At 32.8% G+C, this 16,667-nt stretch overlaps 1 protein-coding gene across 2 annotated transcripts; it reads left to right on the top strand.

Annotated features, from left to right (window-relative positions):
* The first annotated feature begins 9,421 nt into the window (after positions 1-9,421).
* On the top strand, positions 9,422-12,694 carry NUDX13 (nudix hydrolase homolog 13). 2 transcript variants are annotated; one of them, XM_018119657.2, is made up of 7 exons: positions 9,422-9,583; positions 9,740-9,901; positions 10,052-10,134; positions 11,423-11,531; positions 11,650-11,733; positions 11,883-12,032; positions 12,253-12,694. In XM_018119657.2, exons 3-7 carry the CDS (start codon positions 10,061-10,063, stop codon positions 12,523-12,525), a joined length of 690 nt encoding a protein of 229 aa, XP_017975146.1. In that variant the 5' UTR covers positions 9,422-9,583; positions 9,740-9,901; positions 10,052-10,060; the 3' UTR covers positions 12,526-12,694. The 2 variants fall into 2 exon arrangements, with proteins under 2 accessions (XP_017975146.1, XP_088662152.1); XM_088806026.1 differs by having other exon boundaries at positions 11,438-11,531.
* Positions 12,695-16,667: the final 3,973 nt, after the last annotated feature.

Raw genomic sequence — 16,667 nt, forward strand, 5'->3', positions numbered from 1 at the left:
GACAGAGTCTTATAAATAATTTAGGACTCTAAGTTAGCAAATTAATCCATTAAACTAAATTAAGAGAAAGACAGTAATCAGATGAAATATTGAGGGACATCATAATCTTAGGTCTGGTAGTTAATTGAGTTTTATAAAACAAATTTACTATTTAATTTTAGTTTCAGTTTATTAGTTTTAATTTTTTTGATAATTTTAAATTTAATTATTTGGATAAAATTAAGGTGTTACAATTTTAGTAGTTAACAGTAAGAATTAATTCAATTCTCGGTGACATCGACACTCTACTCATTACTATATTTATCTTTGTGATACGAATACTTACGTGGATAGAAAATTGAACAATAATAACATTAAAGTCTTATTTAATTCTATTAAGCCTAACCCAATGAAAGATATGCAGGAAAGAATAAAGGTGAAATAAAAAGAGTTGCAAGCAGCTGACAAGGAAGACGTCACGGTTAGTGGAAGTTTTGCTATTAAAACTTTGCAACAAGAGTTACAGGAATTGGCTAAGGAAGAGGAAGTGATGTGGAAATAGAGGTCTAAGGTGGATTAGCTAAAAGACAGTGATAAAAACTCAAAATTTTTTCATCACAGAGCCTCAGAGAGAAGAAAGAAGAATACAATATGGGCAATAAGGAAAAAAACTGGTGAGTGGGTAGATTCACGAGAAGAAATTTCTTTATAGGTGAATAATTTTTTCTCTCATTTATTTACAACTTATCAACCTTCAATGATTGACGAAGTGCTTGCATTTGTTAATCCGAGAGTGACAATGAAGATTAATAAGGAGTTAGTTGAAGATGATTCACTTGAAGAGGTTCAATTAGCCCTATTTCAAATGAATCCATTGAAAGCCCTTGGATTGGATGGATTGCTAGCTTTACTCTATCAAAGATTCTAGGATATTGTTGGAGTTAGTATCCACCGTTTTGTTATTGATTTCCAAAACGAAAGATCAGGAATTGAGAACATTAATCATACAAACATATTTCTTATCCTAAAAATAGATCACCCAAAACCGGTACGTCAATTCAGGCCCATTAGCTTATATAATGTATTGTATAAAATAGCTTCCAAAGTTATTACTAATAGGTTGAAGTCGAAATTACCTGACATTGTATTTGAGAACCAGAGTGCTTTTGTTCCTAGTAGATTGATAACCAATAATGTTATTATGGCTTATGAGGTTATCTACTACTTGAATAACAAGAGACAAGGACAGATGGGTAATTTTGCACTTAAGCTGGATGAGTAAGGCATATGACAGAGTGGAACAAGTCATCGTCCAAAAGATTCTGCAAAAGATGGGGTTCAATGATAAATTTATTGAGATGGTGTCGTAACGTGCGGGTCCGGAAACCCGACCGCCAGACGCGAGGTGAAAACTCTAGAAAACTAAAAAATTAAGAGTCGTCACCAATCTTTTTTTACTAGGTGCGATTGGCCACCCATTGACTCGATTCTAATCGATGAAGCCTTAAATTAATTTTAAGCCCACCGAAAAGAACCTTAAACTGGTCTACGTTTTTTTAGATCTAAGTTCGGGAGTACGGTTATGTCCGGGGAAGGATTAGCACCCCCGGGACGCCCGTTCCATGAACGGTACCATTTTTAGATTATCCTATTAGACTTTTATTATATTTCCTTAGTTAGGATTCTCTTATTTTATCCCTTATTTATCCTAAAATGGAATGCAAATGTGAAGTAAGATGAAATGCATGGCATGAGATAAAAATGCCGGACGAATAACCTTTTATCGATGATATTTTTCCGAATCCGCTCATCATACTGATGGGACTCGGGATATTCTCTCACCTAAGGAATTATCCGAGAAACTCGCATTCGCAAATTCGACGAATAATTCCCATCATCGGAGTCATCGTACGTTTCCTTTTTAAAATAATATTTTTGTGCATAATGACCTAATTCAGGCAAAAGCCTTTTATTAAAGATGCTTCTCGAGCCCTCCCATCATACTGGTGGGACCCGAGGACATCTTTTCACTTAGGAAACTTTTCGAGAAATACTCGCCTTCGCAAGATCCTCGGATGATCCTATCATCAGAGCTTAAACTCGAAAACATAAATATTTATATGCAATAATATGCATGATGCAATATATATGTACATACCATGCTAATACAATTGTCCATTTTTATTATCAATTATTAGTTTCATTTTATTTTATTTTTTATTATCATATTTTCTATTTTATTTCTAATTATTATTATTATTTTTTTATACTTTACATTTTTTATTTTAAGTTACTCTTATATTTTCCTTTTATAATTAGATAAATTGTTTATGATTCCATGTTACTTTAATGAATAACAATTTTTTTTTATTATACCATTTCTTATCTTTTTTATATTTTTATATTTTTATTATTATTATATTTTTTCATAAGCAAACTTTTATTAAAGCCTAGAATCTTATTTTATAAATCTATATTTAATTATTTTTTTTCTTATCTTTGTCTTCACATTTTTTATAATATTTATTAATTCATAGTTTGTGCCACTTGAGATTTAATGCTTAATTTTAAATTAGTTGTTGTTTTAGATTTTTTATTATTATTTATTTTTTTTATCGTTTATTATTATTTAATTGTTATTTATATTGCATTTTTTATAAATTTATTATTTTATTATATATTTGAATTATTTTTTTATTTATTATTTTTATCCTCTCTTTTTTATCTATTGTTATTTATTTATTATTTTTATTAAGTAATTAATTTTTTTGTATAGTCAAATTCTTTATTTAAAAATTTTGGGATCTCGAAATCGAGGCCCTCCCATCGTACTGGTGGAGCCTTAATTCGGATTTCGAACCTAGAGAAAATTAGCCGGAGATTACGACTTCTCGCGTCTCCGACCAATCATCCCATCATCGGTACAATTTTGTATTCTTTCCATGGTTAATATTACGGTACCTTAAGGCTCACTTAATATACTATTAAAACTATTAATATTGTCCAAAACAAAGGATTTGTAGTGATGATTAAAAAAATAATTAAATCTTTTTTACTACCTTCTATTATTAAAATTATTGTTTCACATTTTTCTATCAATTTAAATCCTTTAAAATCCTCTAAAATATTATTGAAAGGATTGTAAATATCATGCTCAAACCATTTAATTTTACTAAATACCAATCTTAATAAAAAATGATGGGCTTGCCCCAAAACAACCAGTCCATCACAGATCCATAAAAAAAATAAGGCCCTTTACCTGATCAGGCTTAGCTAGCCCAAACTACCGCTGGACCTGACCCGTGGTCTGCTCCAAAGCCCACTATTTGGTTCCCTGCCCAGTAGCCTCCAAGTGGCAAAACAACGTCGTTTCAAAGCTTTGGAAGGGCTTCTTGATTAATTGCAAAACGACATAGTTTTGAGCCCTTGTACCCTAACTATAAAATCCTTTTTTTTTTTCATTTTTCTTCATTTTCTCCCTTCCTTCTCTCTCTAGTCGGTCGGACTCTCTCTTCTCTCTCTAAAAATCCCACATTTCTCTCTTACTTGCACTTTGTCGGCCTCCAACCCTCTTGGCGCCAATCGGGTGTCTCCCCTCTCTTCCCTGCGCCGGATCTGGTGGCGGGACGGTCGGCAGCAAAACTCTCTCCTCTCTTCCCTGCGCTTTGCCAGCTTCCAACCCCCTTGGCGTCGATCGAGTGTCTCCCCTCTCTTCCCTACGCTTTGCCGACTTTCAACCCCCTTGGCGCCGATCGAGTGTCTCCCCTCTCTTCCCTGCGCCGGATCTGGTGGCGCGACGGTCGGGCTTCCTCTCTCTCACTCTTCTCCTGCACTTTGTCGGCTTCCAATCCCTTTGGCGCCGATCGGGTGTCTCCCCTCTCTTACCTACGCCGGATCTGGTGGCGCGACGGTTGAGCTTCCTCTCTCTCACTCTTCTCCTGCCTGCGTAAACCCGAGCCCCCAAAAGAAAAAAATGAACCCCAAAAATCCCCTCCCTCACTGTGTGTATTTTTGAATTTTTTTTGTCTATTTCTAGTATATTTTTTTATTTTTGTGGATTGTTGGAGGTTGTTAGAAAGCTAAGACTTTTTGGTCTCTGGTTGCTTTTTTTTTTTTTTGGCTTGCAGGTTTTGGCCTCTTTCGGATGGGTACTACAGTGCCCCCTTTATACTCGGTTGAAGGGGAGGCACGCTCCCACTACCTTACCACTCCCTCTACCCCTTTTGTTTTTTCAATTTTTTTTAATCTTTTATTTTTATTCATTTTTTTTGTTTCTCATTTTGTTATAATTTTAGTGTTTACAGATGGTCATACGGTGTATATCGTCTGTGACTTTTTCAGTTTTAATTAATGGGATTTTGGGGGAAATGATTGTGCCTTCCCAAGGATTGAGACAAAGTGATTCGTTGTATCCTTTTTTATTTGTCATAATCTTTTAAGCCTTATCTTGTTTGTTATCTGCTGCTAAAGCCAATAAAAGTATCTTTGGGATGCAAGTGAGTAGAGGTGGCCCAAATGTCTCCCATTTAGTCTTCGCTGATAGTATGCTATTTGGGAAAGTACAAGCTCCAGAGGTGATGAATCTCAAAAATTTATTTGTTTGGTATGAGAATGCATCAGGCCAAAAATTTTTTTTTGAGAAATCTGCAGTTTTATTTAACAAAAATACAAGTGCTGTTGATGTTGATATAGTCAGTTAGATCTTATGTGCACAGAGAGATCAATGGGGAGGGAAGTATCTTGGAATGCCCCTTATATGTTGAGGTTCGAAAAAACAAATATTTATCTATGTTAAGGAGAAAGTGCTGAAACAAATCTCTAATCGAAAAAATAAATTATTTCTATAGCTGGTAGAGAAGTCTTAATTAAGATTGTGGCACAAGCAATACCCACTTATGTCATGAGCTATTTCAGTTACTAGATGGTTTTCGTAGAGAAATCGATTCAGCTATTGCTAAGTTTTGGTGAGGAGGAAATGATACAACTTATAAGATTCATTCGAAGAACTAGCGATTTATGTGTTCATTGAAGCATTTTGGAGGAATGGGTTTTAGGGATTTAATTTTGCAATGTTCGTTAAGCAAGGATGGAGGTTACAGTTACAAAAGGATATGCTTGCTTTTAAGGCATTAAAAGCTCGTTATTTCCCTAAAACAAGTTTTTCAAATGCACCTATGGGGTCTAACCCAATTACTTGCGGTGCAGTCTTAGAGAAAGCCAATTCCTTATTAGTAGAGGATCTTGTTGAAGGGTTGGTGATAGGAGGAAAGTTTTGGCTAGATGGTGTAATTGGATACCTTATGATATACGCAGGCCAATTCTGACTTGTGATGAAAGGGTGACAGAATCCACCAAGGTGAGTGACTATGTAATTGAAGATCAAATAACCTAGGATGAAGAACAAATAAGAGAATACTTTCCTCCATATGAAAGTAATCTTATTTTATCACTACCATTAAGTATAAGGAGACTGGAAGACCAATTAGTGTGGTACAATAGTAAGGATAGGGAATGCAGTGTCAAATTGGGCTATAGATTCCTATGCTCGATCACGGGTGACGCATAGATACCGAGCTCGCCAGTAATGAATTGGTGATGTGAAGGAAATTATGTACTCAATACCATGGTACAATGGTTATGGGACATTCGATTTTTAATTAATAAATTAACAGTTTTTTATTTAAAAATATATTAAAATTTTGAATTAAAAAATAATTATTTTTATACATATTATTTATAATTAACTTTAAAAAACCTCATTTATCATATCATAATACTCAATACTTAATAAAATAAAATAAAATTTCAATATCTCGATTTCACAACTAAAATTTTATTGTCGTCTAATGAACAGCTTTTTGCTTTTCAGATAAAAATACATAAAAGATTTGGAAAACCAAAAAAGAAAAGAAAAGAAAAACGTGATTAAAATTATTCCGGCGAAGCGGCCACTTGTTAGAACGATAAGGAGACTTGCTGAAATTCCGACCAATTAAGCCACGTTTGGTTAGCAAGAAAAGATTCTCAAGCATTTGGAACAGACATTATTGAAAAGAAAGAACCCAACAACCTAAACAAAGGGACAAATTTACTTACAACTTGCTAGGAAAGGGCTTCTCTCGCCTCTCGTCGTATGCTTTGCATGCCCTAAACTCTGCCTATGACCCTTTATTGATTTATTTCAAGTAAATAAAAATTAAATTAATTTTCATATTTAAATAATTTGTACATAAAAAATTTTAAACAATTCAAGAAAATTTAAATAAATTATTATTAATTTTTTTAATTATATTAAATTAAATCCTTATATTTTTATTTTAAACCAAATAAATTTTTATAACTAAAAACAACTTTCTATCATATTATGTTATATAGTGCTAACATAAAATATTGAATGATGAAGTGACATGATGACATGATCATGTAATATTTTTACCTTACCTTACATATTAATATCACGTCAACATCACGTAAATTTAAAATATCAGGAAATGTTTTAACTAATGATAATTAATAATCAACCATTAGATCTATTTGATCTAAATTAAAAATGTAAGAATTTTATTGAACGTAATAAAAAAATAAAAATTTATTTAAATTTTCAAAATAATTCAAGAACTTTTTAAAACATTATCCTTTTAAACATTTATAGAAAAAAATACATCTTAACTAACTAAAAAAATTTGTGTTGGAATCCTTGCAGTTAAGTTTCTGGTTTTCAGTTTAGATTGTGAGCTTTGTCGGAACTAACACATGTTTTCTTAACAAGAAGAAACTGATTAAGCTTCCCCACATGGGAGATGATTCTGCCATTAATGCTTTTTCCTGGAACTCATGGATTTAGTCCATCTGCAAGATTAATTATATATAGCATTTGTCAAACTAGGCTCCCCCCACCACACCCAGTATTGGCCTATGCTTCCATCATTTTTTTCTTCATTTTTAATTGCTCTATGACTTACAATTGCATACATATGATTTGAAATTGGTTTGGTCTAAGACTCTTAGGGTCTAGAGGTCAGAGGGTACCACTATGCATTGTGTGGTTAGTTTGGTTTTAGGATAAAACTCACACCAAACCAACCCAAAAATTTAGGTTTTTTCTTTTGGTAATTTTTATTTTCAATTTAGTTTGAACCTTCTTAATAAACTGGAAATAATTTTTAGACAATTTAACCATTTTCAAAATAATAATTTTCATTTAAACATTTAAATCCATCGACATACAAAGTATTAATATCGAGGTTTTATCTCATTAAAATTCATTTTGAATAAAGCAATTCATGACTTATACTATTTATTTTTAAAACATTAATTCAATCAGTTGGATCAATTCAATTTAATTTTTTCATTTTCATCTAATAATGGCCGGCCCAAGTTGGTGGAGGGATTATTATAAGCATGTGACATGCATATAATGCGTAATGCATCAGACATTTATGTCGGCATGCATGTGGGGATCCTATCATGTCATTGTCACATTTAATATTGGCATGGACCTGTTATTTTTCTTTATTTCAAAAAATAATATTTTTTTATTGCATGAAATTATGTAAGTAACTAACCTTTGACTGAAAGCTTCCTCTTGGAATTATTTGCTAGGATGATCACCGTCTTCCCCTTTTGCCCACTTCAACTTAGGCCTGCAAGTTCTTTCGATAAAAGAATACACACACTTACTATTAAATCATATATTATACATACATACATACATATATATATATATTAATATTAATTTTTCATAACAAAATGGAAGACTAATGCAAAGAGCAGCAGCTGGAATGGAAGTCTGGGTCAGACTAATTATGTATGAATTACAAGTCAAAAAAAGTGAGAGATCCCATTCATATATATATAAGGAGGCGGTGTTCCCATGCAACGTTCATTGCTAAGTGATCTTCTGTTCTAACTGAGATGTGCAAGTTCTTAACAAGCTAATTTGTTTATATATACATATTCACACAGCCAAAAGAAAGAGGAAAAGCATTCTTCTAAAGCAGCTTCTGCCTTAACTTTCTGATTTGATTTGTCCATGTGTAGGCATAAATTACAGGTAAGAGGGTCAAAAAATGAGACTTGAGACTTCCCAAAACCTAAATGGAATTCATCTTTTCCTTTCTTTTTGACATCTTTTTGTGACAAAAGCGACTTTGCTTTTCTTTCCATATGTTGTTTCACATCATTGACTGTGGAAAGTTTTAACTCCTGATTAAATTAGTCCTCCCTTTTGCCTTTGTGCATCATGTTTTGTGTTGATCATCATCCTTAATTACTTTGTTTTAGTGTAGTAAACCTAAAGCATCTTTTAATTAGAGTTACGATTGAGTTAATTACAACATAATTATAATAATAGTACAAATTATACGTTAAATAAATAAGAATTATGTTACGATTACGATAAGATAATCTCATTCTTTAGTCTGCACTTGGTATCAGAACTATTTTGTTTATTTTTTTGTATAATTAATATAATTAGGTTAAGAGTAACAATGCAAAGCACGCTTCCATTGACTTATGATTTTCAAGAAATAGAAACAAATGGTTTTGTTGGCATATGAAGTTATCTTTACACGGAGACAGAGGCAGACAAAGTGGTGAAGGGGTGAATCTGGACTTGAAATTTACTCTTAGAATTCAATTAGATTATTAAGTATTTATAACACCATTAATAATAATAATGACTTTGGTGAAGAAGACTTTCTTGGAAGGCAGAATAATTAAAAAAAAGGGCGGGGGGGCAGGGGGGTGGTGCCAAAAAAATAAAAAGAGGAGAAAATCAAGAAAGATCCAACCACTAAAGACACCCAATTTTATTGATTTGGTTGACTTCTTTTACATTTCGGAAAGCCCCATGGCGCTTTTATTAATATTTTTTTAATTAAAAAAATTTCAAACCCTACTTTAAAAATAAATCATATATCAATTAATAAATTAAATATTCAAGTGTAACTTGTTATTAAATTTAATTTCATTACCTTTCACTTCCTCCATATCAATAATTACAATATTAATTGGATATCTTTTATTTTGATTAGCAGCATCTTGTAGATAATTTCTAATTTTATGGAGATTAAGTTGTTAATTTTTTTAGTAAAATTATTAAAATATTTTTGATTCAAAATTAACTTATTATTTATATTAAAAATATTTTTATTATTTTATTAAACAAAATTAATAATTCAATAATTTAATGGGAACAGAAATAATTCACTGAATATTAGTTGGAGAAAAAAAATCAAAGAAAGTATAGGGTACCGTATGGAAAAATCACATCACAAAATACGTAGGTGAAGTTTGGCGTTTTTAACTTAATTTATTAATTAGCATTATTTTATGTAATATCATAAACAATAATTAACGAAATATATAAAGAAAAGTGATAACGACCCTGGGCCTGCGGAGGTTGGCAGTGATTATAAATGGCATACAGTTGCACTGGCCCCGCGGAAATCTCTGGCTCCCTTCCATTGTTTCCTTCCTCTGTTCCTTCGTTTATTTGCGTAGTGAAAAGATAGAGAAGAAACAAACTGTTTTATTCGGTTTCAATCATTTTCTTTTTTTTTCCTGGTCACAAGTAGCTTCTGTCAAAGCCATAAGTGATAAGGTTCGTTCTACAGGATAGAAAGAAAGAGAGTTATACACAGATATATATGTAATATGTTTATGACGTACAAATGCTTTGAAAGATTTGTGTTGGGGTTTTTTTTTTTTTTTTGCTTTTAATCTTCTGATCGTGGGATTATGATTGTTTGAAAAATAGATTGCAGCTTCTCGTTTGACATTTCTGGTTATGAAAGCTGCTGCTGCCTTTGTTTCTTCAAAGTCCACCTCCACCGTTGCCTCTTGGTGCTCTCAACTTTCTCACTGCTTCTTCCTTCTTTCTTGGCTTTGGGTTTGATTGGTTGCTGACTCCGTACCAAGGGTGAGGACTGAGGATGATAATCATGCATTCGGTTTCAGAATTTTATGTTCATAACAGATATATCATTTCCTTTTAGTGTTTGTTGTAGATGGATTTAATTTGTATATCTTTGAAGTTTTAGGTATGAATATGATGTCTGTTCGTTTGCAGAATATCATCATGTCAGGTTTCCTAGCAAGAACAGGGAGACACCGCCAACGGTATGATGAGAATAACTTTCGACTTGTTTCTGGGTAAGCCCTCCTTAATTTTGCTTCCATCTTCTCAATTCCTGCTCTCTTGTTTCAGTTTGTCATTCTTGTTCTTCATGCTTGACATGCATTACATTCAGCCTGCCTAGGTACCAAGCTTGGCTTTATCCTATTTATCTTTGTCAATTCCTTTACATTTCTCAAAAGTGTCGTTTTGATTCGATGAGCAAGGAGAAGATATTCTCCTATTTTAGTGTCAGAATATGTCCTCTTAAATTTATTACTTTACCTCACAAAATTCAAGGTTTTGCATAATCTATATCTTGTCCCATGCGTTGAATTCCTAAGTTAATTCATTACGGTATGCAGTTCACTCTGTTAACTGATCTGCCCTTTCCTTCCAGAAGAAGGGAGAAAGAAGAGGGGGAGGGAGGATTTTCATGTTGGAAAGGTCTTCCATTAAAATGATTTTGCTGTGTCCTTTAGGTTCAGAGCAGAGTGCAGTAATGGAGGTTGCAGATAATCTTTTTGTATTGATTTGATTCATTGGTAAAGCGATATTAGTATTCTAATTGCTACCTTTATGGTAATTTAGAATTTCAGGAGGGTTGTCTAGGAGGTTTTAGTTAAAGAGGTCGGTTTACCTAATGGCTTCTGGTTCCATGGTCATTGGTCAGTTTAAGGTTCTGCAACGTTTGGTAAATAGCTGAACCTCAAACAATGCTCTGTATCGAAACGGAAACATCCAGGCATCCGATCCCACCATTTTCAACAATTAGCTTACAGTTAGTACCCTGAACAATGTTCAACATGTCCCCTCTCAACATTGTTGACTTTGAAGTTTGATGATGTTGATGTTCTCAAAATGTAATCTTCTTTTTCTTTTACTAGGATGATGAATATTGAATGGAATGATTTGATCTTCATGGCATTTCCAAAGCTGGCATTGACCAGTCGAACTTACCTTGCTAATCTTCTGATGAAGCTTAAATGGGGTATGCAACCAACATGTGAACATGTAGATTTCAGATAGAAAATCGAGCATCAAGAATTCAAGATGTAGATGTATACATACAATTAAAGGACAAGTTGAGTTTTAAACTTTTGAAGGGGCATCAGGCTTATATGAAGAACCAACCTAAAAATGCACATGTAGCTTCAAACAGAAATTGGAGAATCAAGAAAAATTAATTTGACCTTGAAACGTTTCAAGGAAAACTGATCTGCATGAAGAGTCTCAGCTAATCAATATCTAACATATCTTCAATGTGATCCTTTAGTTAATTATGAGAAGCAAATTTGCTTATTACTTGTGTTGGCCCTACAACAGATGTATTCCCTACAGGTTGACAGAGGAAGATAAGGATGTTGACAGGGAAAACCGGATAGAAGTTCTCATGATCTCTTCACCAAATCGTAGTGATTTAGTCTTCCCAAAGGTACATGTGCTTCCCTTGATCTCTTCCTTACGCTATTTGGCAAAACCTCATGTAACATTTGAGATTCCTTGGAATGAAAAGTTGATCAGTGTTTCCTCTACCTTTTTGTTGTTGTCAGGGTGGATGGGAGGATGACGAGACTGTTGCAGAAGCAGCATGTCGTGAAGCCTTAGAAGAAGCAGGAGTTAGAGGAATATTAAGAGTAGGTTCTGTTAATTTATCCCAACAGCTGCCTTTTTTGACAATTGCTGTTTCATATATATCAACTTGTTAAATGTGAGATATATGGTATTTGATCCGTTTATCACCACTTCTAAACAATTCTGATAGGCTGAATTTCTTCTTGTTCAGGAAATTCCTCTAGGAGTATGGGAGTTTAGAAGCAAGAGCAAGCAGGACCTTTGCACCCTGGAAGGAAGCTGCAGAGGGTTCATGTTTGCATTAGAGGTGACCGAGGAGCTTGACATCTGGCCAGAGCAGAAAGACCGAGATAGGATTTGGGTTAGTATGGGAAAAAGTTACGCCAACTGCATAAACAATCTACACCATACTTACACCAGAGTTATGCCACTGCCAAATCTAAAAATCAAATACTAGTTTACTAGGTTTCCAGTACTTTCCGATGTACATGCTGCAGGAATGCATGCTAAATCATACTTGCAAATTAACCATGCTGCTGAAACAGTTTCAATTCTTCTGAAACATATCTTTACCTCTACAGGTAAATGTAAAAGAGGCCTTCCGACTCTGCCGATACGACTGGATGCGTAGGGCACTGGAGGAGTTTCTGAGAGTTATGGCAGAAGATGAAGAACTCAAGCTGGAGGAGGAGATAGTTGAGCCCCCATCCATTCCAGTATCTGATGTTGTGGCAGACTGTCAAGTCATGGCTGCAAATTGCTATGTAAAACCTTCCAACGCCCAGCATCATCATGGTTTGAGTGCTATAAGCTCCCCGTGGCACATCCCTCTCAAAAGGTTGCCATTGACATGAGACATCGACCTTAGTAATAGTCATCCTCTGCCTCTTTTACTAAGAGGGCAACTAGGCTTTCTATAACTCCATTATGTCTGTGACTTCTTCCGTTTTTTAACAGATCAAATTTGTGAAGCACCGTACTGGTTTAGAATGTTTAGTCATTAATTAGTGAAAATCATTTCCATTTCTTGGCTCCCGTTTTGATTTTAGGAAATTGCGGTTTGTGGCTTGGTTCTCTAAACAGCCAAAACATGTTGGCTTTTCAAGGCCAACAGGCCCAGGCTAACATCATTCCATGGCCTGTAATGGGTCTGCATCAGGCATTCAACTCAAGGATACTCTGATCATCAGATTGAGCAGTTAACAAATTACATTTTTAAAACTGATTTCAAATTGATAATTATCAAACGTTTAGAAGAGATATCTATTTTAAAATCAATTGACTACAAGTAAAGAGGTCATTGTTGTATTTATACGCCTAACATTCCTCTAATTCAATAAGTAAGAGATTATTATCATTTTAATATTAACACATTTAAAAATCAAAGACTTATTACGTCGCAAGAATTTTACAAAGCATAACAATGATGAGAGTATTTATTCTGATATCATGTTGAATTATTAAGACGACCATTTAACTTAAAATTAAAAATTTATAGATTGACAAATAAATTCTTATTATATTTATATATCCAGACAATAAAACTAATCAGGCAGAAAACCTGCTATAAAGCAACTTGAGAAACTTTCCAGTTTATCAACCATGAACCAACAAAGAAAGAATGGACAGCAAGTATCTTGTTCGACGTAATGTCCAAAAAATTTTAATTGGAACTGATGAACATCCTTATCATTACAACAACCCCATTATTTAATTACTACTTATATCATCCAAGACGCTTTCGGGGTTGAAGAGAGGGCAAGCAGGAAAGCAAGGTGATCTTTGACTAAACAGAAGCATATCAGCAATGGCATGGAGGGGGAAATTGTGGAAAAGAGCTCCTGCTTTGATGCTTCTGCTGTTGTGCACAAAGAGGACATATTTCCAACTTGATCCCATTAATGGATCCACTGGAACGGAAAGCCGAGCAGACAGGGGTGCCAGATTCCCGGAAAAAGGCATGGTCCGACACGTGCACACAACGCCTCGTGTCGTCCATTCAACTTTCAAGCCAACATCTTCTTCGGAAGTTTGAACCCTTTTCTAATTGAGTAATCCGAGGTTTGACACTGCACCAACAACCAGGTCAAGTGTGAGAGAAAAAATAATAATTAAATTGGTTAATTCAGTTAAAACAATTTTTATAACCAAATTAATCAAATATTGTTTAAAATTTAACTAAACTAATTGAAAATCAAGTATTAATCTATTAACTTGTTAATTAATTGAATTAGACAGGTTAATTTGATCGGCAATCGAAATAATTAAAAGTTTTTGGACTAAAGTACAATTTCATAGTTTCGTTTTTTATCTATGTTAATAATAATGTAAATATATTTAAATTATAAGATCTTAACATTACTGTAAGCTTATTAACATTAAAATTATTTCAACAAATATGATTAAAAATATTAAAATATGACAACAGATATAAATAAAAATATACTTACTTATATGCTTATAATTTTAAATCGGTTAGTTCAGTTAATCGAAAAACATTTTAAAATAAAAAACCAACTGAATGAATCAATTTAATTACATTTAATTTCAAGTTAACCCCCAAAAACCTGAATTAATCAACCTGTTTTAACCAAAATTATTCAATTAATGTAATTAATTCAGTTTTAATCAAAAAATATTCACCCTTTGATAGTGGGCAAACAATTTTTCACGGTTTCCATTTCCCTCTCTATATGATTAGTTGTTGATCAGTATTAAAGCAAGATCCCTGCCATATGATTAAAATTCAATCTTAATGAATTTGTTTGGCATAATATTTTTTAAAAAATTCAAATCAATTGTTATTCTTCAATTGTATTTAATCGAGTCTTTATATTTTTATTTTAAATCATATAAACTATTATTATTAACTATTAATTAATTATATTTAATTAAAACGTTATTTGTCATTTTATACTTATTTGACGCTAAAGTGATGTTATAATCATGTAAGCATGTCACATTATCATTTACTGTGATATGTCAACATATCACGTTAGCACTATACAGTATAAAACGAAAATAACATCTCGATTAATAATAATTAATTAATCACTAATTATAAAAATTTATTTAATTTAAAATAAAAATATAAAAATAATTCGTAAACTTTTTTAAACATCATGTCAATCTTTTCAATCCGATGACACCGACACGTGGGTAGTACCAAGCAAGGGCCGGCTGAACTTGTAAAAAAAATAAGATAAGATAAGATAGAGAATTCGGAGGGAACAGTAACAGAGTATAATTGATATGTTAAAGGCAAAATATATAATTAATGGTGGATGATTTGATGAAAATAGGGGTTGCAATCTCTCCTCCCACTTTGGCCTGCACATGGGATATGGGAGTAAAGGATAATTTTATGTTTTCCGATTAACAGACCCCACAATTTCAACATTATTTTCATGTTCTAAGGGTTTTTGTTTCTTGGTTGCTACAACCCTCTTTTTTTCTATTTTTGTCTTCATCACACTAATAATGGGTTTAAAATTAAGACATTGAGATACATTTTTTTTTTGAAAGATGAGATACATTATTAACCGATAAAATTAGGAAATTCTCTCTTTATCGGATTAATTTTAGTATTAATTTCATACTCGTGTATATAAACATGTTTAATTAGCATATTTGAAATGAATTCGGGATTTTTTTTTTAAATATTAATAATCAGATTCGAGTATTATGTATTAAATTTTAATTGAATTCGATTAAGATGTGATGTAAGTTAAATTTTAACCGGATCTAGATTAAATCATAAAACGACGTGCCTAGATATAATTAGTAAAACACCCTAGGTAGAAATTAAGGAGAATCATTGACTAGGAAAGGATGGAAGTCTTCCTAATCAAACTCATCCATGGAAGAAGACAAAAGTCTAGAAAATCACCCCAATATGGTAAAATAAATCCAAAACAGAAACTCCAAATCCCAAAGGAACTTTCCCTTTCACCGGTTTTGCTTGTGCTAAAAGCGAAGAAGAATACGTGCTTTCTGATTCCCCCTTAAGTTAAAAGTCTTTGTAGGTTTATTGACCTTGAATGAATCCAAAATTCCTAGTCCTAGCCCTTAGCTAAAGATTAGAGAGTTATTGGAGTCTTATTTTTTTAATGAAAAAAAAAACACACACACAAAACATTCCCCAATTTTAGCATGTTTTTGTTTCATCTTGTGGTCGCTAAGCATACTTAGTCAAGACCTTCAACTGTTTTTTAAAGGAGAATAGTGAGTTTTAGAAGAAGTTCGATAATGATACATAAAATGTCGGCTCTATGTTATTACGAACTTCTTAACTGCAGAATCAGTACGACATTATAACTTTACTAAAACTTTCGAATATAATCAACTCACACACATCTAGAATACATTAAAATAATATCTTCATTTAATACATTAAAAATTATTATTTTACTTTTATCGAATATTTCGGACATTTATATTTCTTTAAATCAATCAAGTTTGGTGAATTTAGGTCAAGATTGTGGCGTGGGGCATTTAGTCAAAGGAGAAATTTGATTTACATTTTTGCATTCCATGGTTAAGTTCATAGTGCCTACTCAATTGTTTTGTTGGGAAAAGGCAGAGCTTATGTGGATCTTCACATGCAGCCCAAAATGGTTTCCCTTTTGAGTTCAATTCTTTTAGAAGATTGCTCCAAATTATAAGAAGGTTTGGACAAGAGAGCCAAGAATGTGTCTCTTATCATTGAATTTAATTTCATCCTCAAATTGGATGCACATGGCTGATCACCAGCATTGATGTATATATTTTTTTAATCAAACCTTTTTTAAAAAAAAAAACACACATACATACCTTAAAATGACATGATTAATACAAGAAATTCCTCTTATGAAGCACCTCGATAATCTTTGCAAGTGACGATATATAATTTCTCTCATGGTCCATCAATCATGACATTTATTTTCCTCGTAGCAGAATCATACAATATCATTACATATATATGTGTGTATATAAAATCTAATACTATTTTTTTTCT

This window comes from Theobroma cacao, chromosome 4 (assembly GCF_053813885.1).
Source record: "Theobroma cacao isolate CCN51 chromosome 4, ASM5381388v1, whole genome shotgun sequence".
NCBI lineage: Eukaryota > Viridiplantae > Streptophyta > Magnoliopsida > Malvales > Malvaceae > Theobroma > Theobroma cacao.

Bases quoted from the DNA above. Each gene is read 5' to 3' on its own strand.
- NUDX13 (XM_018119657.2), top strand. From the start codon at position 10,061: ATGTCAGGTTTCCTAGCAAGAACAGGGAGACACCGCCAACGGTATGAT. The intron at 11,532-11,649 runs GTACATGTGCTT...TGTTGTTGTCAG, and splicing joins GTGATTTAGTCTTCCCAAAG to GGTGGATGGGAGGATGACGA. The intron at 11,734-11,882 runs GTAGGTTCTGTT...CTTCTTGTTCAG, and splicing joins GAGTTAGAGGAATATTAAGA to GAAATTCCTCTAGGAGTATG.